This window comes from Leishmania donovani, chromosome 17 (assembly GCF_000227135.1).
Source record: "Leishmania donovani BPK282A1 complete genome, chromosome 17".
NCBI classification, from domain to species: Eukaryota; Euglenozoa; class Kinetoplastea; order Trypanosomatida; family Trypanosomatidae; genus Leishmania; species Leishmania donovani.
Window position 1 is genome coordinate 346,819 of NC_018244.1, and position 21,528 is coordinate 368,346.

Genomic DNA, 21,528 nt, shown 5'->3' on the forward strand with positions numbered 1-21,528 from the left:
GTGTGCAGTCCAACCTGCAAAGCATGAGGGCAAGCACAGAGAAAGGAAAGAGCACACCGAAGAGAAAGATTAGAGGAGGCACCCAAACAAGTGACCATCATCGCCTACTGGGACCACCACCAAAACGAGAAAAAAGAAGGGGGAGGGGGATGGCTAAAAGCAGTGACACAAACTCTCACACAGAAAGCGAGACGAACGGCGTAAGAGCGAGAGAGACGGCGGATTCAAAGAAGACACGGGGACACCCGCACGAAACACGCACACGCCGAGTGAGAGAGGGAGAGGGAAGAGGCGAGGTAGGGGATACATCGGTGTGCGTGTGTGTGTTTGTGTGTGGGGTTCTCTCCTCTCTCCCCCTTTGTTTGATTGCTCTCAATGTGTCTCATTGCTATTATTATTCGTGTGCTCCGCGTCGTTGTACATGCGTAGACAAGGTATAGCAGAAAGACACTCACGCGTGCACATGTGCGTGAGGCACACCAGACGGCAGGTGGCCTCGTCGTCGTCGTCTTTCGGTATCTTTGCTTGGCCACGAGAGCGTCTCAGTTGAGAGGCAGCACCATCACCGCTGACGTCTGATCGTCGTTGCGCGGCTTTTGCGTGCCGGCGAGGTTGCCGCGCACGGACGACTCGGCGGAAACTACGACGGAACTCTCCGTTCCTTGGTCACTTTCGGAGAAGACGACGCGGAACGGGTAGCTCCCCGTGCGGTCGAAGAGGTTGCGGCGGTGATCGCTGTTGTGGTACGGTGACAGAGCCAGTCGCTCGGCCGGGGTCTGTAACATGGAGTGAATGTCCAGAGCCGAGTCGTAGCAGTGAGACAGATGCTGCTGATGCTCTTTCCACATGCGCGCTGACGGTGCCGCACGGTTGCTAGAGGGGAGCTCGAACAGCACAATGGCAGAAGGGTTCATCAGGAGGGGTGCCAAGAGCGGTGCTGCGTCGTCACTGGCGGTGGAGTCGCTGCCATGTGGGCTGCTGGGCTGACTGGCCGCCTCTGCCGCTGAATTGAGGAGGCGAGCCGTCAGAGGGTGGCGCCGGAGGTAGTGGAGTCCCGAGCAGTGCGTGGGGCGTATGGTGGGGGCCACTACCCTTCGCGGAACGGCATCGCTAGAGGCAGCGGAGACACCGGAGGCGCTCATCGTTGTATCATCCACTGCGTCCTTTCTGTCCATCCCCGACGACGCAGCAGCGTTGTTGGCGGTCACAGCCGTCGCGGCTGCCACTTCAGGAGAGAAGCTGGATGCGAGATACGGGTGGACCTGCGCCTCCGTCGCTGTGAGCCGCTCCCCAGCGTCCCAGTAGAGGCAGCCCAACAAGAAGTCCACCCACGCATACCGATGCCAGTCACACTTGCTTGGCAAGAAGAAACACTGATCGGACTCGTGAACTTGTCCACCGGGGAACATTACCTTCAACAGCGCCAGTTGCTCCGCCGTCTCCCACGTAGTCGTGCAACCGCTGCCGTTTGGGAGAGGCAAGGCTGCTCCCCTCGGGCTTCGCTGGGAGTTCTCCATGACTGGTGGCGTGCTCGACTCTTGTTGGCCCTTGAGACGTCGCTCGTGTTCTCGCTGATGTCCTGCGGCATCATTCAGCACCTGGATGAACTCGCGCCAGCACCGCTCTACAATGATGGCCTCCTCGTCTTGGTTCGCGTCCTCGCCATCTACAGCTAGCCGCCGCTCTTGCGGGTGTGCCTGACACAAGTGCAGCTGCACTTTCTGTGAGCCGGTGTCCGATGAGGTCACATCGCCCTGCGCGCGCGCGGACGCCCTGACTGTGCTTGCTTTGTGCTGTTTATACTTCCTCCAGCAGGTCTTCACAGTAGTGAGAAAGGCTGCGTCTGGCATCCCAAGTACCCGCACCGCCGACTGCAGCATCGTCGCGTCGTCGCAAACATCGGGGAAGAGGGCGTGACCCGTGTGGAGCTCGTAGAGGACGCACCCGACCGACCACATGTCGATGGCAGTGGTGTACGGCAGCCGCAGAGACATCTCAGGGCAGCGGTAGGACGGTGACTGAAGAGGGAAGGCGGTGGCGGTGGTGCCAGGGAGGATGTGATGAGCGTGGCCAAGGTCGATGAGGGCAATCCGCGACGAGGTCGTTGCAGCTGTTGATGCAGCCATTGCGTGAGGCAGCGCGTAAGTCAGCCGAGTGAGGGCCGAGGGTGTGACGGTGCTGCTTGCCTCATCGCCACCGCCACTGTCGTGGCCTGAGCGGGTTGTGTAGCTAGGACTTACCTCTCGGCTGCTCCCGCTACTGCAGCGCGGCGCCTCGCTAAGGGTCGTGCACGCCGCCACATACCCCACCGACCCCTCCACTAATCCTGCGCCCGTTGACGTCGAGTGCGGTGAGGGGGTGAGAACACCAGTGCGACTGCCTGTCATACAGAGCGAGCGTCCTGCAAGCGAAACCGAGGCACCATCGGTGATGCACTGATCGTGGAGATCTCCACCGGAGGGACACCGCTGGGAGCTGCTCGCCACTTCGCCGCCAGGGTGCTGCACACTGTGGCCACAGCTCATAATCGTGGCGCCTCTATCAGGGCCGTCGACGATTTCAATGTTCCGCGGAGGCGGGTGCGGGGCCCTCAGACACGGCAGAGACGAGGAGCACGTCGACGTGCTGCTGCTGGGACTTTCGCGGTCGCCAACGTCCGCGCCGAAGCGCCTCTCCAGGTGTTCAGTCGCATGAGAGCGGCGGGGCACAGTGCCAGTGTGCGTGACGGGAGGCGGAGGCGCAGCTGTGTTCGAGAGCGACGACGACGGGAAACCGAGGCACACCCGATGGAAAGGATGCATGCTGAGCGAGGTGGGGAGGGCACCGGCATCACCATTGTGCGGGAGCGGGGCTTGGAGCAGCGGCTGCTGCGAAGGCGGGCGCGGCGGGGGTTGTTGACTCGCAGCACCACCAGACTCGGCAAGATGACCGTTGATGCTGCTGCTGCGGCCGCTCACAGAGCGATCCACAAATACGATGTTCTCCGGCTTGATGTCGCCGTGGAGGACGTGCGCGCAGTGGTGCATGAAGTGAAGGGCATGTGCGAGCTGCGCGAGAACGCTGCCGACGACCTCGGTCGGTAATGTCCCCGCCGCTTGGCCGCCAGCCTGCGAGGGTGGCGCACTAGCGAGCAGCAGGGAAGAGGACGCGCTTACGGCGTGGCCAGCCTTCGCTTCTCGCGACTCGCGTCGCAGTTCCACCACATCGCGCACGCTGAAGCCGAGGAGAGGAAAGACAATGACGTGGTAGCCGCGGTACTCGAAGCGGCTGCGTGGGGTAAGCACCGAGCCGAAGAGCAGCGTGCGCTGGTCCGCCATGGACAGCCAAGGCAGCGCTGATGGCAACGATGCGGAGGGCCTGCGATGCACCGATGCCCCGGCCCGATAGTCGGCGGCGGCCCCGCTTGCGTCCTCCCTAAAGTTGCTTCCACTGCAGGGGTGCATCGCTGCGCAGCACTCCTTCAGTCGCTCGCAGATGGCCCACTCTGCCTGTGCCGCGTTCTGGTATAGCAACTCGCGCCGAATCAGCTTCAACGCACAGTGCCGCTCAGGGGAGAGAGGCGAGGCTGCGTGGTCGACGGCGCGCACAACGATGCTGAATGTGCCGATCCCCAGCACCTCCAGCACCTCGTAACGGAAGCATATGTGCATGCCTAGGGTGATCGGGAAGTACGAGGAAGATGGGGCGGTGAAAGATACTACTTCCTCCTTGTTTTTAGGAAGGCTGCTGACGCTTGCAGTCTCCTTCGAGGTGTGGTGGGATGAAGGCGGAGGTGTTGCGCGGTCCGTTACCCCGCACGCCGTGCGCGGTTGCCCGGGAGGCCCGCAGTAATATACCACGTCGTACCCCAGAATCTCTTCCTGCTCCTGCAGCGTGAGCCGATTTCGCATCCAGTACAGCGCGTCTCTAGGCGTCCACGGCGGCGGTGGTACTAGTGCGGGTACCTTCAAGGACATAGACGACTCCGCATTTGCGTGCGCGGGTGCCGGTGGCGCAGAGCTGCAGCTGCACCGCCTGCTCGCGTTGCTGCTGCTGCTGCTGCGAGCCGTGGAGATGGAGCCGTTGGCTACGGACCTGCGGTGCCGACTGCAGAGGCTGACGCGGTGACCTAAAGAGCCACGCTCTTGTACACTGGCGGTGCTGTGCTCCGCCGGTTGGTCCATCAGCGGGGTTAAAAGAAGCTGCTGCTGCTGCTGCTGCTCGACGACGATCGACGGAGTGTAGCAGCAAGAGTCCACCAGCATTTCTGCACTCTCGCGCCACTCCATCGCTGCCGGGGTCAGCTCCGGCGGCCTGAGAGAAGAACACGGCGCGTGGTCGCGCATGATACTTGCCATGAGAGTTCTGGCCCGCGGCAACGGGGGGGCGGAGGGAGAAGCAGGGAGTTGCTGCAACTGCTGTTGATGTAGTTGTGGAAGAGAGGAGAGGCTTTGCATACTATCGCCACCTAAGCGGTGAACAAAATCCTCACGTGGAATTACCCCCATCACAGCTGAGAGAGGCATGGAGGAAGCTGACCGGCCGCCTTGATCTGCCGTGTGGCTGCTGCTGCTGCGCCTCACGCCCCGGCGGGCTGTGCTCCCGATGACGGCGTTGCTGAAACGGCAGCTGGTGTTGTCAGAGGGCCAGAATTTCGACTGCCTCTTAATCTGCAGAAACATCCGCTGATCTGCCGACGCTGTCAAGGCATCGCCGATGTAGTCCCCATCATGCGGGGGGCTCGTGTTGGCACTGTAGCGGCGACGGCCGCATCGCCGCGACGACGCGGTTGCCTCACCTGAGGCACAAACGACGTCATGATCGAGAGCTAACAGCTCCTTGAACACCGATGCTTTCTCTACAGAGCTGGAAAAGTGGCGTGCACCACCCACTGCATCAGAAGATGGACTACGGCCGGTGCTGCGTGACTTGCTCTCTCTCATCGGCGACATTGGCTTTGCAGGGGAGACAGTGTACCTGTGAGGCCGGCCCTCGCTCGAGCTGGTGGGGAAAACTGCTGACTCCGATGGAAGGTGCTGATCGAGGTCCCGAAAGGGAGTAGCGGCGGCTGACACGGATGGGAAGCGCGCAATGGAGCGTGTGTACCCGTCACGTTTGCGGCCAATGGACCGGCTGGCGGTGCGACCTGAAGCGGCACGAGTGGGCTCGTGGGGAGAGATCTTGCCATGCTGCGGCACTGGCGGCGGCGCAAGGGATGCGACGGGGGTCGAGTAATGGCCACCAGGGTGCGGCTGCCGGCAAGCGGAGGCGCGGCAGTCCGCCTTGGGTGACCTCACCCAGCCATCCTGGCGCCTGTGCACATTCCTCATTCGCTTGTCGCTGTCCACACTCGCCAGATCCGCCGTGCTGAAGGTGAGTGGGGGTGGTGAGGTGTGCGGGGCTGGCAGCGCCCGATAATCGGGGGACTCCTTCGTCATGCATCCCTGCAGACGACGCGTCATTGGCGTCGAAAACAAAGACGACTGCGATGAGCCGACCCGCTCAAGTGCAGGGGAGTTCTCGCTGCGCCGCGTTGACGAGCCGAGGAGCGTCGAGAGCTGCGGACTGGCGTCATTTCCAACATTAAACACGTCCAACATTGAAAACTGCGCGGCGGCCCGTTCCTCTGCTCCGACATCGCTCGCATTCTTGCCTCGCGGGGGGGAAGGGTGCTCGCGTACAGGGAACTGGTTCCAGAGGCGCCGTGCCAACGATGGCAGGGCTGGACTCAGCTGCTGCTGCAACGATGGCGGAGGAGCGCCTCGACATAGCAGTCGCTGCTTCGCCGGGGTGCTCGGGGTGAGCTGCGTAGAAAGGGCGTTGGGCGACAGTGGGTGCTGCAAATGCGACGCGTCTGCTTCATTTAAGTGCGTTTCACTGCTACCACGGCTGCAGCTGAGCGTTCTCGGCGACGCCGCACTCCCCTGCAGCGGGGTGATGACGCAGGAGGGTGCCAGCTGCGGGACAAGACTCTCGCGACGCGTCGGAGACGCGGTATCAGCCTCAGTGAGGCCGTTAGGCGCAGCGCGGCTCTCCGTCGGCGACGTGTGCGCCCGCGGCGAGTCGGTGGAGGACAGCATTCGCTTGAATACGCAAAAAAAAGGAAACGACACGCAGACTTACGCCGAACGCAGCAGAGCGCAACGACAGCCGTGATGGAAGCGGAACAGCAAAGGCGACTCGGTGTACTTTCCCGCCTTCTTTTTCGCTAGCACTCGCTGGCAGTGCGTCCCACGGCACAGGGGAGTCGTACAGCGAGAGAGAGAGAAAGAGAGAGGGAGGGGAGGCTGCTCACATGCACACGCACGCACACACACAGACGTATGCAATCTTTGCGAAAAAGAACCAAGGCGGGAAAGCGAAGAGAAGACGCGGAAAGGGGGGCGGCGGCGACGAGGATTGGTTGTGTATGTGCCGAGACTATAGCAACTCTACTCCTCTCTCGCAGTACGCGCGTCTGTGTGTTCGAAAGGCGCAGCTCACTTGAAATACAAGTTGGCCCACTGATATCGCACCCAGCGAGGGATGAGAGAAAGGGGAGGGGAGGGCAATGATAGAGACGAGAAAACGCACGGCGGTGAAAAGTGACCGCCTTCAGGTCACGAGGAAGGGAAAACACGGCAGTGTAAGAAGGTCTGCGAAGAAAGAAATCGAGAATGAATACCAGAGAGAGAGACGGGGAGATTTCAAACAGAGAAATGATGTCGACAAACACAGACGGGAACAAAATATAGAAGACGGAGTCGAGAAGCTATAAGGAAACGGTCAACAGTAACCCGACATACCACACATTCCACAGAAAACATGAAAAGGAAGGAAGAGGGGGGGGGCGGTCTTTTGAATGCTTCAACGCGCTTTACCTTCGTTACACACCCATAATGCAACACGCGCCCGTGCGAGTTACGGAGGTACGTCTGCGTGTGTCTGTGCGTGTGTGCCTGGAGATAGAGAAGGTAAAGGGGAAAGAGAGGAAAGGGAAGGGGGAGGGTCGCCTCACATGTATGAGTTTATAACAATCTAAAGGAGGCGTGTGTGTGTGTGTGTGTGTGTGTTATGATGTGTATGTCTACTTCGTTCCCAAGGCATAGACCGAAGGGAAGAAGAGCGAGAAGCGGAGGGGGCGACGGAGAGTTCTTGAGTGGGCGGGGGATCGTGTGTATCGGTTCGGCTAGAGGATCAACACATCGAAAGCGGGCAGAGGCGTGGAGCGAGAAAGCGAGCGCGCGAGGGGGAGGCGCCAGCGCTGACCACTGTGCCTTGGCGTCCTTTGGGTATCGCTTGCTCGCTCTTTCTGAACTCGATCTCTTGCGCTAATCTTACAAAAAGGACTGCCAACCCACTCTACTCGGTCAGAGGCACGGACACACTTTTCTACAAAACACTTCCACACGCACCCCACCAGAAGCTGTATATACACACCCAGTGGTAGAGCTTGCTACTGTATCTTGTACGCGACGTGCAAGCCTGATGACAAGACCAACCAACGGACAAGTCCAGAAAGCCGTGCAGGACCCCCACAAAAAAAATGTGCGCGAGACGGCGATCGTTGCCGAGAGAATGAGAGGGAGAGAGACAAGAGAGAAGGAGAGAATAAAGACGTCACGACAGTCCACGACGTTGCCGTCTATGGCGCGCAACGTGCCGCTCTTCCTACACCATCACCGCCGTCTGCCTTTTCACATTGAATGCGGCAAGAGGTGTGGGTGAGTAGGGAGGGGGGAGCTCGACGTTATTGGGACTCGTCGGGCACTGCTGCACCTTCGTACTTGGCAGCTGCTGTGGACCGAACTACAACTGCCTCGTCGCCCTCTACGTATCAAAGAGCAAAGAAGCCCACACGCCTCCCGGTCGAAGTGCCATCCTCCTTTGCAGTTCCACTCTCTCTCCCTGTGTGATGCACCACAGCAAAAGAAATGGGAGCTCGCAGCCTAGTCGAGATAACAGACGACAACGACAGCGGTGGGCAGACCGTGAGGGGGAAAGCGCTGCGGAAAGAATGATGGGAGAGCGAGCGCGAACGAGGGAGCGGATGGGTCTTTCTAATCAACACCCTCACACACACACACACACACACACACACTCCTTCGAGCTCGCCCTCCCATCATTCTCCTCATCCCTAAAAACACAATCGACACTTCCGCCAGACACAGAGGCGCGTACGTTGGTTCGGCTCTCGCTTCACCACCTTATCGAAACAACGAAACAAGGACAACCACCGCTCCGCGTTGCAGCATCAATGACGCTGCTTCCACGCGGCCTCACGTGCGGCTTTTCGGGCTTGCCGACCTCGCAGCTCCTCCAACTGCGCGTGCTCCATCTGCACCGCCACCATCTCGCGAGAGGAGGTGCTGCTGTACTCATCCGCCTCCTGGGGCGCTTCTCCACTGCTGTCGTGCATCGTGCGACGGCGTATGGGGGCTTGCGTCTTGCTAGACACATCCTCGTTCGCTACAGTGTGGGCGAGACGCCGCTCACGCGCCACTGCACGCTTGCGCTTCAGCTTGTCGGCTTCGTACTCGAGCTCGTCCACATCACTGAAGAGCCCGATCTGCTTCAGAAATCGATGCAGACGGACATCGCACTCGTAGTCCAGAATACGCTTCTGCGTTTGCCAGACGCTGCGTGTTTCCTCCACGTCCACGCCCGTGAAGGCGAGACGGTACTCGTGCCCCGCGGCAGTGCTCTCTCCGCCGTAGGTGCCGTGCTGTGGCGGGTACGAGGGCAGCCGGAACATGGCTTGACCGGGTGCGGTGCCGTTGACGAGGATCGTTTTCAGCGCCGTAGTGGCGCTCATGCCGAACCACACAGGCGCCAGGTACGGAGGAAAGAAGTGAAGGGCTGGAAGCGCCAACGCATACGTGAGTGGGCCTGCCAAGAGCGAGCTCGCCGCGACGAGTCCCAGGCCAAGGCACACCGCCTGCTTCGTTTTCTTGATCCACCCATCAAGCCGATCGTTGAAGCCGACTCGCTGGCTGAGGTGCCGAAGCACGTTGAAGCACGTTAAGCCTGCTGCTAGGGCAAGGGTCGGGTCGACGGTGAAGAGGGTGGCAGCGGAGGTCGTGGCTGTGCTTGCCAAGCTGAGCTGTCCGCCCGCCATGCACGACACGGCGAGCGGGCTGACGATTGCCATGCCGGCATCTTGCACAAAAAACGTGCCTATCTGCTGCGCCGGCACACCGAGGCAGTACAGAGACAGCGCCGAGCTGACCGCGTACGGCGCCGTCATCTTCACGTTGTTGGTGCGAAAGCTGCGAAAGATGCGGTCACGGTCGTTCTTCAGCTTCTGCGCCGCCACGCGCTTTTCCCACGCGATCGCACGCGGGTGGTCGACGATGTCGAGGTACTCCTTGTGCGCATCGTGCAGCTCTGGAAGAGCACAGGCTACGCGGTGCAGGCATTGGTCACCGTAGATGGTAAAGGGCATCGCAAGGCAACGGAAGACGCATCCAGAGAGGATTAGGGCCCCGGCAGGGGTCTGCATGGAGGCGAGGTGCGCCGCATGGAGAGCGCCATTCGCAATCAAGGTGGAGAGGAGGCCGGCGCGATGCACGGGTGTCGTCGACAGCATGCCTGCGTGACAGGCTCTCCTTGCGAGGAGAGAGAAATGGGTTCTGCTTTGCGCGTGCGCAAATCTCGTGTGTCTCCGACCACCAGCGATGCTGCTGGGACTGATGTGCGCCCGATTTCGTATCGTCCAGGACGGCCGCAAGAGGAGGGCCGTTCTCTCACCATCACCTCCTCTCACCCCCTCCCTCCGTCAAGAGAACAAGCGGCTTGCGCGCTCTCTGCACACCTTGCACACACAGGTCTGACCCGACGTCGCACTGCCAGGACGCGGAGCGGCTCGCGCGCTGCCCACAGGAGAAGGAATGGAGATGAAGAGGCAAAGAGAGATGGGCAATAAGGGGGGGGGGCGGGTGAACGATAAGAGGGGGAGGGTAAGGGAAGGGAGGGGGGGCCGTGAAAGGGACTGAGATGACATGGCTGGCGGCACTGCACAAAGGGGTTCAGGCACCTCGACCAGCCTTCTTTTCTCCCTCCAACGAGCAACATGGTACAGCGGGCGGGGGGCATTCGGCGGCGTCATGAAGGCCGAGAGGAGGGGTGTGGGGAGGGTGAGCCGTCAAGCTGGAGATCTTGTTGAGACGGAGATGCAGTGGACTCCTCTATTCCAGAAGCCAAGAGAAAAACTGGTAAGAAGCACCACCACCACCACCCAGCGAGCACGAACACGCTCACACATAGAGGGGGTGGGGTTGACGAGGGATCCGGGCGTTGGGGTGCCGCGCACCTACTTCACCTCTACCGGCTCTCCAAACTCCGCTGGTATGCTGATATGCTGCTGAAAATGGCACTGCCGGCCGGCCTGCCGGCGCCGTCGGCGCTGTCGACGCTGCCACGCTCTCTTGATGACGGCGGCGAGGATGTGGTCGTGGCACTCTGGAGGAGTTGATTGAGGGAGTCCTTCATCGCCTGCTCTCGGGCTTGCAGAGACTGCCACCACACGCGTCGCTGAGCCTCCTCCGCTGCATCAAGCGCTACTCCTGCGGCTACTGCCTCCGCCGGGGCGACAAGTACCGTTGCTTCGGTACATCTCGGCAGAGGGGACGTTTCCTGTTGCTGCCCCTTCCCAGACTGGCTGGCGTAGGCTGCTTTAGCGACGTTGGCGCTGCCAGGGAGCCTCTCTGACGGGTGCGCCGCGCTCTGCTGGGCACAAGGGGCAACAGCGCCACTGTTACCGCTGGGGCTTTTCATAAAATCCTGCATGCTGCGCAGAGGCGTCGCAACTGGCAGCGGTGGGAGGCCCGAAATAGTGACGCTGGTCGCCGCCGCTTCCTCTCGGCCGGATGTGTGGTGGCTTGTTGTGGGTGATTGGGAAGAGGACGAAGAGGCTAGGGACGCCGCCGCGGCGTGCAGGAGTCGTTGCCGCAGTGCACCGTTGATGTTGTGCAGCGCATGCTGCAGAAGCACTACCTCAGCGTCGGAGGGATGCGGTGAACCACGGTCCGCCACGGCAGTGTTGGTCCCTGGGGATGCGGAAAGAGACGGCGTCTGCTGCTGCTCCTGCTGTAGCGGTACGCCTGCCGCAGCCTCGGAGACACGCCAGAGCTCTGAGTAGTAGCTGCAAGGCTGAGGCGGTGGATCATGCTCAGGTGTATGTATCATTCCTGCAGCAGCAGCGCTTGGTGCTGCCGCCGACGGTCTGACATGCTGAGTACCATCTTTCTCCCCCCCGGTGGTCTCTGCTGTACAGCTGAAGTCGCCGCTTGCGTTGCCACCCCACGGCACCTCGCTTAGTAGTCGATGCCACGTTTCCAGCCGCTGCGCAGACGCACGCTCCTCCTCTTCCAGCTGCGCGAGTTGTATCTGCAGCGTTTCACGTACTTTGGCGAGCTCCTTCTGGGCCACGCACTGCGTGTGTGACAAGGATGGGCACGCTGTAGCGGCCGCTTGCGACTTCCCCGCAGCCAAATCCGTTGCCCCAGAAGCGGTCGAAGAAGACGATGCTGACGCGAAGCACGAGGCTAGCGCTGTGGCGCCGCGGTGCAGCTTTTCGATCTTGCGGTGCAGCTCACGCTGTTGATAACGCCAGTTCGCTACGTCCAGCGCCTTGGCCTCCGTAATGTGCAGGAGCTGGCGATCCACTTGTCGCAGCTCCGCTATGAGCTGCGCCACCGCGGCCAGCTTGCTGCGGCGCAGGTTGAGCAAGTGAAGAAGCGTGTCCTCGCGCTGCTGATCCTGCACTCGCCAAGGCTTGGTGAAGCTCTCCTCCGCTTCTTGCACGACTTCTCGCGCCTCCCGCAGCAGGGCAGCTGGCATGTACAGCAGCGCATCAAAGAGAGGCAGGTAGTCATGGCTCGTGTGCGGCCCCACTAATAGCGCGAGGCCACTACACCGAGCGTTGCAGCTGAGGCAGAAATACGCTTCTGACTCGGTGGGAAAGAGGGCGCAGGGGCTCGATGTGGAGTCGGGTGGGATGCCCGCTGAGTCCGCCGGTATGGCGGCCGCCATGACGGTGACGGAGCTCCCCCTACCCGACGCGTTATCGAGAGACCGCACGCGTAAAGAGATACACGGTGGTGGCGGCAGTCCAAGACGCCGCTCCACCGCACTTCTTCGTCGCTGGCTTGATGCTGCTTCTGCTTCCGTATGTATGTGTGCACAGGTGTCAATCTATGCCATGATATGAGAGAAGAGATGGGCGGGGACAGGTCGGTGGACTCGCGCGCGCATGTATGTGTCTTAGGCTCTAAGAGTTCCTGTCCCGCGATGATAGTGGGAGACGCTGCAGAGGCTGAGCTGCCGAAGGACGAAGAGGAACAGATGATCTAGGTCTCCACGCTTGCGTGTACGCGTGTAGGGTTAGGGAGAGGGGAGGTGAGCAGTGTCGGTAGAAGAGAGCAGTTGCAGAGCGACAGGTGCGGGGAGGTGACGGCAACAGGCTGGCCGTGGGCGAACAAAACACACTGCCGTGTAGTACCACAGGAAAACGGGAGAGCGGGAGCGCGCCGACTGCGTGCGTGCAGTCCTGCAGACCTTGGAGAGGGAGCAACCGCCACCACGGGCCAGACCGCTTTGTACTTCGCATGCTTATCGGTCACTGCGGGGGCCACACCCAAGACGAGGAAAGAGGATGCGGAGGGGGAGGTCGACCGTGCGCCTGTATAGATGATGGTGGCGGTCAGCAAGGTTGTGGATATATGCACGCGCAGAGACAGAGGGGCCTGCATCGCTCCCGGACATAGTGCTTTTTCGCGTTCTCAGAAGACCTTGGAATCCGCCGTTGGGGGGGGGGTGATCATTACTCGTGCACGCCAGTCTTTCCTTCAGTTTAAGAGCAGGCAAAAAAGAAAGCAGCCACAGCAGCCACAACGACACATCCGGCAGAAGGCGCACACCTCGCCAATCAGCGGGGATGTGCGTCGCCGCGGCGGCACTTCTTCTTGTTCACGTTCGGGGCAACGCTCTCTGACGGCGCCTGTGCATCGGTAGCGGTGGCAGCGTCGTTCTCACCAATGCCATCATCGCGGGACCGTCGACGACGTGGCGGTTCGGGCACGCCGAATATAGCACTCGATGCTGTCGCGTGATGGCCGACCCCACCGCTGTGGCGCTGCTTCGCCTTTTCTCCTTTCAAGACCTCCGCGCACGTCCATCGAATTCGCGTGACACGTATGACCATATTCAGCTCGCTCTGCGCGTCCTGCAGCACCTTCGTCTTGTACACCCATCGGTATGCGCCGCGACGTTGTACGAGGACGTAGCTCAGCAGCGAGTTCGCTGCTTCCTCGCGCTGCTTGTGCTGTTCTACCGCTGACCTCGACGACGACTTGCAGCACCGTGTCGCACAGTCGAGGACTTCAGTCCACATGGCATCGCCATCGCGCTGCCTGTTCTCCATCGGCACAAACTTCTTCTCGTTTTCCGCATCCAGCAGCTTCAGAAAAGCTCCCTCCACATCATTCACGCGCTGCTCGCAGAAGTTGACGACTTCGCACTCGTCCGGGTTCGTCGCCATCAGCTCCGTCAGCGTGTAGAGCAACGCTGGCCAGTCCTTTGGGTTCCCGTAGAGCGCATCGCACAGGATTACGTAGTGAAACGGCGTCTTCAGCGGCGTGTCGGTGGCCACCGCGGTGGTGGATGACGACACCGCTACGATTGACCGCAGTGCCTCCTCGCACTTCGCCAGGGACGCGGACGGCGCCAACAGCGACGACACCATAGAAGACACGACACGATCCACGGAGTGAGAGAGCACGAATTTCGTTGACAGCGTTGCGTTTCCGCGTGGAGAGTGTTGCCACCGTTGCTGGTCGGCGATCTTCACCGCTGCTACCTCTTTCTGCAGCTGCTTATGCACCATCGTGCTCACGGTGGGACCCCACTTCCATTGAAAAGCGGTGCAGTGGCCAACGCCGCGGCTGCGAGCCTGCACCCGGTTCTCGTTCAGGCGCACGTTGTGCTCCATTAGCGGCAGGAGTTCCTTCAAGTCGGTGATAAAGACACGTGCACCTGCCATGGCGAGGGCGATACCGAGGCAACCCACACCGGCGCCTAGTTCTACAATGTTCTTTCCGGCCAGCGGAATCGCTGGGGGCGCCAGGGCTGCCGATGACGAGGAGGAAGGTAGCAGGTTGAAGACATGCGTGTGAAGGTGGCGGAGAGCCGCACTGTTGCTGTTCCACAGGACAGCCCCTAGCTGGTCCTCCGCACTCTCCAGCTCCACCTGCAAAGCGGTGGAGTTGAGCGCGTCAGCTTCCGCGTCAGGCACCGCCCAGTGCAGCGTTGCGACGTCGCCATACGGGCTCTCCACCTCCTTCACACGCCAGGCAAGCATCGCTCGTCCGCTACCAAAGGGGGCAGCGAGATTGTGCGTGTGCGGATACGAATCGTGTTGCAGCGCTCTTGCTTTCAATTTGAAGACCAAACACACCCACCGAGACGAAGAGGCGTGGGAAGGCGAGCGGGCGGGCGGCAGCGTGGCAGCCCTTTGCGGCAGGACGAGAGGGGAGGCGAGGAAGAGAGAGGGGGGGGGGGTGAAGAGACCAAGTGGCCACACATCTACAGCAGACACACACGCATGCATCCCTTCCCCTTACACGTGGCTCACACGTGGGTGCGGTGCAGTGGGAGCGCAAAGACGAAAATCTGAAAAAGAAAGGCGAGCGAGTAGGATAAGGGAGGCAATCAGCGATTGCACCGCGGAGATGCTCAAGCGGTTCACATAGAAGATGGGCTCTCCCTTCTCTTTCTCTCTTGCCCCTGAACCTTGGGTAGCTTCGCCAAAGGAGGGGGAGGGGGGAGGGGCCGCCTGGACTCATGAAGCCCGCGATGAGGGGTACTCACCTTTGAAGACGCCCTCCCTCTTGTCCTTTCTCTCCAAGCAGCACACGTTGGGTGCACACGAGAGGAGAATGGAGGCGGAGATGGTGGTTAGCGGAGGCGACGACATGCACACACACACACACACACACATAGAAACAGAAGGAAGATGGCAAAGGAAAGCACCAGGCCTGTTAGGCCCCCTTTTCCTTGTCGAGGCCCGCGCCTGCCCAGGCCCATCACAGCTGTTGCGCACGCTGGTGACGATACATGTCCTGCAGCGTACGTTCGCGAGACTGCAGCTGCTGCAGGTCGTGCTCGGCCTCATCCAAGTCGCGGCGCATCTTCAAGACCTCGCGGTCCCGCAGTTCCTTGGTGAAACGCGACGCCAGCCGCGCACGCTGCAGCTGACTGATGATGCGCTCGCACACATAGGCGGCGACGGAGGGTGGGGGCAGTCCTTCCCCCTCGTCATCCTCTGCGCTGTTACCCACGGCCGGCGAGCCCTTCAACTGTCCGTCATCGCGAACGTACCCGTAAAGGACGTGCCTGTCCTGCGGGCTGAGCATTGCCGTCGACATCACTTGTTCCCACTCCTGTCGGAGCGGCTGCAGGATCGCGTTGGCCTCCTGCACTTGCGCAGCAACTCTTTGACTCAGCTGGTGCAAGGCCTGCTGCACGTTAACGTGAGCACCGTACGCCTGAAGGCCGCCGACTGACGTGTAAGCACGCACAGCCGCTGCCATCGATGAGGAGTGCTGCAGCTGCGTTGCCCCTTTCGTGCCGCCTCCGTTGGCCATGCTGGCACCATCCGTGGCTGTGCGATCGGTCGAGCACAGCTCCTGCTCTATAAGGCTTTGAGCAGCGTGGATCTCCGCCGGCGTGGGCTGTTCATCCTCGGGCGCCTTGCTTGTCTCTGCAGCGGCCGTTGCTCGTTCGCACTCCACAGCGACCCACCGACGTGCATCTAGCATGTACATCTCTGCCTCACTTTCTGTGAAGGTGATACCGTACTGCGCGTCGGCAGCGCTGGTGCTGTTGGCAACGGCGTCTGAGGGGCCCGCATTCGTATGGATGGGTGCACGGGCCTCGTCGCTTCGGGAGGCCCCGCTGTTGCTGTAGACTGCTGCCGTTGCCGCGGCGTCTGTCTTCGGCATCTTGCGAGGTGCGGGGATGTCCAGCGCGCCGAAGAGGTGGGCCGGAACACCGTTGTCGCTGCGCCTTGCTTCGGCGCTGCTGCTGCTGCCCGCAGGACGAGAAGGCGGCTCAGGTGCTCGCTGCTGAGCAACTTCTCTCGGGTAGCTGGCGTCCCTGTCCTCCTCTCCAGTCACCGACACCGGCTTCAACGCTTCGCGAGGGCGCTTCAGTGGTGGCAGGGGAAGCGGCGGCGGCATGTCTGCGCTGAAGCTCGTCAAGGTGGGCCCGGGTGCCGCCCGGGCAGCTGAGGGCAGTGTGGCAAAGAGGTTGTCCAGGGTGCTCTTGAGCTCCTCTTTGGCCTCCGCTGCCGCAGCCGCAGCGATCGAGTTGGCGCCGGTGACGGGCTTGCCAGCAGCGGTGATGGCACGAGTGCCGAACGCGTTGCTCTCCAGCAGCGACGGTGACGCCGACGTCGGCGCAGATGTGAGTTGCCTCAGCAGATCTTGGTTCACTCCTGTGAGTGCCGCACGAGCGCGGCTGCTACCGATGGAGGACGCTGTCGCCTCCTCGTCTCCGCCTGCGCCGGCGGCGCTGCTCATCTGCCGCTGTTGGATGTGGCGCTGCTGCTCCGTTAGGTCCTTCATGAGAACCCGCTGCTTCTTCACGAGACCAGCCTGTTTCTGGTCCTCGTACATGTCAATCGCCTCAAATTGCTCATCGTTATCATCGTCCTCACCAGAGTCGCGCGCCTCGCCGCTCGCGTAGTCCTCCTCGTCGGCCTCTTCAATCTCGTCAACCAGACCGGGCTTCTGCCGGTCCTCTTCCAAGGCCTTCTTCATCTTGCGCGTTTGGCGCAGTGATAGAGTGCCGGACTCGATGCCCTCGCGATTGCTCTCCAGTTTGGCGAGAAAGGCAGCCTCTGCGAGCTGCTGCTGGCGCTCTTTGCGGAGCCCTTTCTTCTGGTCCTGGTTCGCTAGGCGGCTAGTGGCCATGTCGATCATCTCTCTCTCGCAGCGCTCGCCGCTGACGGTGTCGGCCCTGGAGGCGCGCTCCTCATGCGTCTTGCGCGCGATGCGCCGTCGCCGCCGCTCCGCCATGAAGGACTCTAAGCTCTGCTTCTCACCGGCGGCGCCGCCTGGCGCGTCTTTGAGCTGCTGCTGCTGCTGCTTCAGGTAGTACTCTTGTTCATCCTTGAGTTCCAGGTAGCGCTGCTCGCACAGCCACGCTGGTCGGATGTAGTGGTTCGGCGTGCGCCGCGTCAGCTGCTCCGAAATGAGACGCCATTTGTGCGGGAAGAGCGCCTGGAGCTCGACCAGCTTTTCCTCCTCCTCGAGGCTCCAGGCCTCGTGAATGTTCAGCCGCGGGTCCAGGTAGTTTTCCCACCGCTCGCGGCACTGCATGGCGGTCTTCTTGGTCAGCATCGAGGCAACCCGCTCCCAATCCCGGAGGCCGTACTGCGCCAGCGCTGCCTTCATCACCTCATCCTCGGCGTTCGTCCAGGCCCCGCCCTTGAAGTGCAGTCGAGACATGTTAGGAAATAATCGAAAGACACACGAGGGGTGTGTCGGTAAGAGAGAGAAAGGAGGGGGTGGATCGATGCACCGCGGAGTTTATGGCGATGCCCACGCGCGCGGAGCCGAACGACAGACAACGTGAACGAAAGAGGTCGATGCCGTTGGTAGGCAGTGCCCTCGCTACCCCTTGAGCACTTTCTACGGTATACTCCCAAAAGAAAAACAGAAAAGCGGGAGGGGGCGGTAAACAACCGAGGCACCACCACCGTAGTTGTGGGCGTGTGAGGGACAGTATGGGAAGGGGTTAGGAGAGGAGAGGGGGAGAGGAGAGAGAGCAGGGTGAAGGGGGATGAAGGGAGAGAGGGAGGGGGTTGAGTGAGTGGACGCACGAAGCGAGCGTGCTTTTGTGCGTGCGCAGGAGCCGCTTCGGCGCTGATGGTTTGCGGAGGTACGAGGTCGTGCATACGCCCTACTCTCTTTTTCGTCTGTCGCCTTCATTTTTGTGGCAATCGGTTTGTTCTCTTCTTCGCATATTATGTGTGAGGAGGGTACTCAGGTGGACGCATACACGCGCGGGCACACACACACACTTCATGGCGTCGTCAAACACATGCCACACAGCCACATGTTCAGACGTTGCTGGCGAGAAGGGGTGGGAGGATGGAGGCTGGTGGGCGCGCGAGCGGCAGCAGCCATGGGTGTCCTGCTGTGTGGGCGACAATGATGCCCGAGAGAAGGGGAGAGGCAGAGTGGGGGGGGCGAGGTGAGGGCTTCAGCCACCTTCCACTGCTTGTTTCACCGCATCACATCGCCGCTGCCACGGCCTCCACGAGAGAGACCATGTCGGAGGGCAGTTGCAGGCTTCGGTCTCGCACGAGGCCCACCATGCGCTGCACATCTTCCTTAGCCAAGCGTGACGGGGCTGTTACGTGGGGAGGCTCGGGTGCACCGCAAGTCTGCTGCTGCCGCAGGCGGTGCAACTCACGACGCCACTCGTGCAGGATGCGCTCGTGGTAGTGATACAGGACCGACTGCTGCCCAACCCCAAGACGCATGCACAGCTCGTACAACTCATAGTCTACTGGCGGCAGCTCCTGCATGTGGGAATGCGTGCGGGGGTAGCGCGCGAGCTTGTCAGCGCTCAGCACAACGGCGCTGCTCTGAAGGACGGGTGCCTCGTGACGGCCCACAAACGACGGAGCGAGATACGAAGGGCGGCCTTCTTCCTCATCCCGCAGGATGGGCGACTGCAGACTGATGCTGCGAGCCGCGCTAACGGCCTCCGGCCGAGCTGGCTGTGCCGCCACGGCGCTGGCGGCGTTGCCGCGCAGCGTTGCTTCAGCAGCCGCGCCGACAACAGCGACGCCATTGTCTTTCATTTGCGTCATGGCGGCAGCTTCTTTGCGTGATTCTTGAAAGACGCTTTCCTCGTCTACATGCATCGAGGAGCTCGTCTGAGCCTGCTGCTTGGTCGCCGCTTCAGCTTCAGAGGCCTGCTTCAGCTCCTCTGGCGTCATCCAACGGAACTCGTGCTCGGACAGCCACACCTTCATGCGTCTTCCACTCCCTGCTCCAGCTCCCGCGCCAGCGTCCGCGTGATTAGGAGGCCTTTCGTCCAGTGGTACTTCTGCAGCGGCTGCAGTACCCGTGCTGAGCGTGCGCGTATAGTGGGCAACAGCCTCCTCCAGCAACGACACGTACTCCACGCACAGCTGCGCCTTGGCGAAGAGGTCAGCGCGCAGCTGCTGCGACAGGTTCACGACAAGGTCGATGGAGACGTCATCGTCCGCCTGCTCGCATAGTTTGCTGCCGGTCGCATCGCAATCGTGAATGGGCGTCGCGGCTTTGCCGTGAGCACGGCCTCGTGCATCGCGGGCGGGCAGTAGCTCTTGGTGAGCGTTTCGGCTCTCCTTCAGTGCTGCCGCCACGGCAGGTCGCAGTGTGTGACGTGGCACCTCGAAGACATACCGTGGTGCCTCCTCTGGAGTGTTGTACGGCGCATCCGGCGCCACGGTGAAGGACAACCCGCGATATTCATCCCGCCAATCGTCGACTCCAAGTCGCGATGGGTGGAGTGTCGGGGGCAGTGGGTCCAGGTGCCCGAAGGAGTGGACGCAGAAGGTGGCGGACGAGTCCGACGCCGCGGACGACGACGGAGATCGTATCTCTTGCAGAGGGAAGAAGCGATGAAGCACCTCGCTGGAGATTTTGTTTTCCATCACCAGCGCCAAACCGTCCTGTTGACGAAGTTTCCGAAACGACGCGGAGGCTCCACCGACTGAGCGAGGCAGCGTCGGCCCAACAAAGAGCACATCGATGGCTTGACGGATCGCCCCACTCCAGAAGCCGATGCCGTGGGCTTTGGTAGAGCGTATATCAGAGAGGAACAACATCGCAGGCACGGCGGGTGTGATGGACAAGGAGGAGGTCGGTGCTGCTGCTGCTGCGGCGGTGGCCGCCGCACCGAGCGGAGCGCGAGCCAGCGCCGCCGTCGCCACGCTCGCACTGTTGCCCTCGCGGGAGGCGATAGATGGCGTGACTACCCCATACAGGTCCTCTTCCTCAGCATCCACAGCTGTCCCCTGCTGCCGCTGCTGTGGCGGCCGCACTGGTATGTCGGATGGTGCGCGCGGATCAGCCGCTGCCGCTGTCTTTTCAGGGGATGCAGTCGAGCCTGACTCGGCGCCACGCGACGACGACACGCTCGGAGGCAGCTGCAGATCACTGAAGGACAGCCCGCGCTGCATTTCCCACGGCAGCACCGCAGTCCACACGTGGAGAGGCACAACCTTGCGGTACACGTAGGGAGGGATGGTGGGCGCAGAGGATGAAGCAGCACCGGCGACCTTCGCGGCCAACGCAGGGTCGCCAGCGCCATCGCGACCCTCGCGCGTGCCCGACAAAGGCCACCAACGCCCTCCTCGTCGCGCTGAACGCGCCTCGCCGACCGCAGCTCCGCTGATGCTACCTGCAACCTGTGTGATGGTACTCAGAGACGCGGGCGGCATGCGGGTAATGGTGATGACTAGCTCCGCTGCGAAGGTCGGCTTCTCCTGCAACGGCGTGTGCGTGCTGTACGCCAGCCAATCGCGCAGCACGCGCTTCAGGGCATTGTAGTCGCGGTTGATTGGAAGCTGTATGTGTGACTTCACAATATCGTAGACGGTGCGCGGTGAAGGCGCTGGTGGTGTCGGCGGTGGCATGGCTGCGGTGGTTGACGCGAGCTCCTGTGGTGAAACACCGCGAAGGCAGAGTTTTGTGAAAGAAAAGAGGACGAGAGATGAGGTGCAACGGCACTGCGTGTGTCCGTGACTGCAGAGCAGAGCGAGAGACGTGAAAAGCAGCTGAAGACAGCCAGAGGCAACTGGAGAGCGACCTTAGGAGGAGGGGGTGGGGTATGCGGATCAGCGAAGGGGCGAACGGCAGTGTCCGAGGCCCATTCGCGGTCGGCTCGTTCAGACGCGGTGCGTGAGTGTGTCAGAGGGAAGCAAGGCGTCAACGCGCCTATGCGTCCATACACCCACACGCACAGACACACAAACGTTGAGGGCAGGCCCTTATTGTGCTCTCTCTCTGTCTCTGCCTCTTACGCCTCTTCGCTATCCTGCCTTCTCCCTCGCCATCCCCTCACCTTTCCACGTACTATTTCTCCTAACGCGAGGGTGCATAAACCACATATAACTATATATGCATATCTATATATGCATGCATATGCACGTATGTACGTGTGCGTGTGTGCATGTGGGCCGGCGGGCACGCGACTACGACTTTGCTCACACCTCGTCTCCGATGCGAAGATAAGTCGACTGTGCTTGGGAACGGACCGTGAGAGTGAGAGGGAGAGGGGATATGAGAGATGCGCTAGATACGATCACTCAGACGCTGATGATGATGCAATTCCTGTGTGCGTTCCTTCCATTTCAGTCATGCATTACTGTTGATTCACATGAGACGTTAATGCCTCCGTCGCTTTCCCAGCGTGAGAGAGAGATGGCGAAAGGGGACGGAGTTACGCCGACGCTATGGGCGAGTCGGCCCATCCACCTCAGTCAATCCGACGTCCGGCGTGTGTGTA

The 21,528-nt window shown here is 61.3% G+C and overlaps 6 protein-coding genes across 6 annotated transcripts; all 6 read right to left on the bottom strand.

Annotated features, from left to right (window-relative positions):
• Window positions 1-542: 542 nt before the first annotated feature.
• On the bottom strand, window positions 543-6,059 carry LDBPK_170810 (protein kinase, putative; the record flags this gene model as incomplete). The annotated part of the gene is made up of 1 exon (XM_003859887.1): window positions 543-6,059. The coding sequence occupies one exon, from the start codon at window positions 6,057-6,059 to the stop codon at window positions 543-545; it is 5,517 nt and encodes a 1,838-aa protein (XP_003859935.1).
• A 2,153-nt stretch (window positions 6,060-8,212) lies between these two features.
• Window positions 8,213-9,547, bottom strand: LDBPK_170820 (hypothetical protein, conserved; the record flags this gene model as incomplete). Its single annotated transcript, XM_003859888.1, has 1 exon — window positions 8,213-9,547. One exon carries the CDS (start codon window positions 9,545-9,547, stop codon window positions 8,213-8,215), a length of 1,335 nt encoding a protein of 444 aa, XP_003859936.1.
• A 734-nt stretch (window positions 9,548-10,281) lies between these two features.
• On the bottom strand, window positions 10,282-11,799 carry LDBPK_170830 (hypothetical protein, conserved; the record flags this gene model as incomplete). Its single annotated transcript, XM_003859889.1, has 1 exon — window positions 10,282-11,799. The coding sequence occupies one exon, from the start codon at window positions 11,797-11,799 to the stop codon at window positions 10,282-10,284; it is 1,518 nt and encodes a 505-aa protein (XP_003859937.1).
• Window positions 11,800-12,886: 1,087 nt separating this feature from the next.
• On the bottom strand, window positions 12,887-14,317 carry LDBPK_170840 (hypothetical protein, conserved; the record flags this gene model as incomplete). The annotated part of the gene is made up of 1 exon (XM_003859890.1): window positions 12,887-14,317. One exon carries the CDS (start codon window positions 14,315-14,317, stop codon window positions 12,887-12,889), a length of 1,431 nt encoding a protein of 476 aa, XP_003859938.1.
• A 724-nt stretch (window positions 14,318-15,041) lies between these two features.
• On the bottom strand, window positions 15,042-17,468 carry LDBPK_170850 (hypothetical protein, conserved; the record flags this gene model as incomplete). Its single annotated transcript, XM_003859891.1, has 1 exon — window positions 15,042-17,468. The coding sequence occupies one exon, from the start codon at window positions 17,466-17,468 to the stop codon at window positions 15,042-15,044; it is 2,427 nt and encodes an 808-aa protein (XP_003859939.1).
• Window positions 17,469-18,256: 788 nt separating this feature from the next.
• LDBPK_170860 (hypothetical protein, conserved) lies at window positions 18,257-20,200 on the bottom strand (the record flags this gene model as incomplete). The annotated part of the gene is made up of 1 exon (XM_003859892.1): window positions 18,257-20,200. The coding sequence occupies one exon, from the start codon at window positions 20,198-20,200 to the stop codon at window positions 18,257-18,259; it is 1,944 nt and encodes a 647-aa protein (XP_003859940.1).
• Between the last annotated feature and the right edge of the window lie 1,328 nt (window positions 20,201-21,528).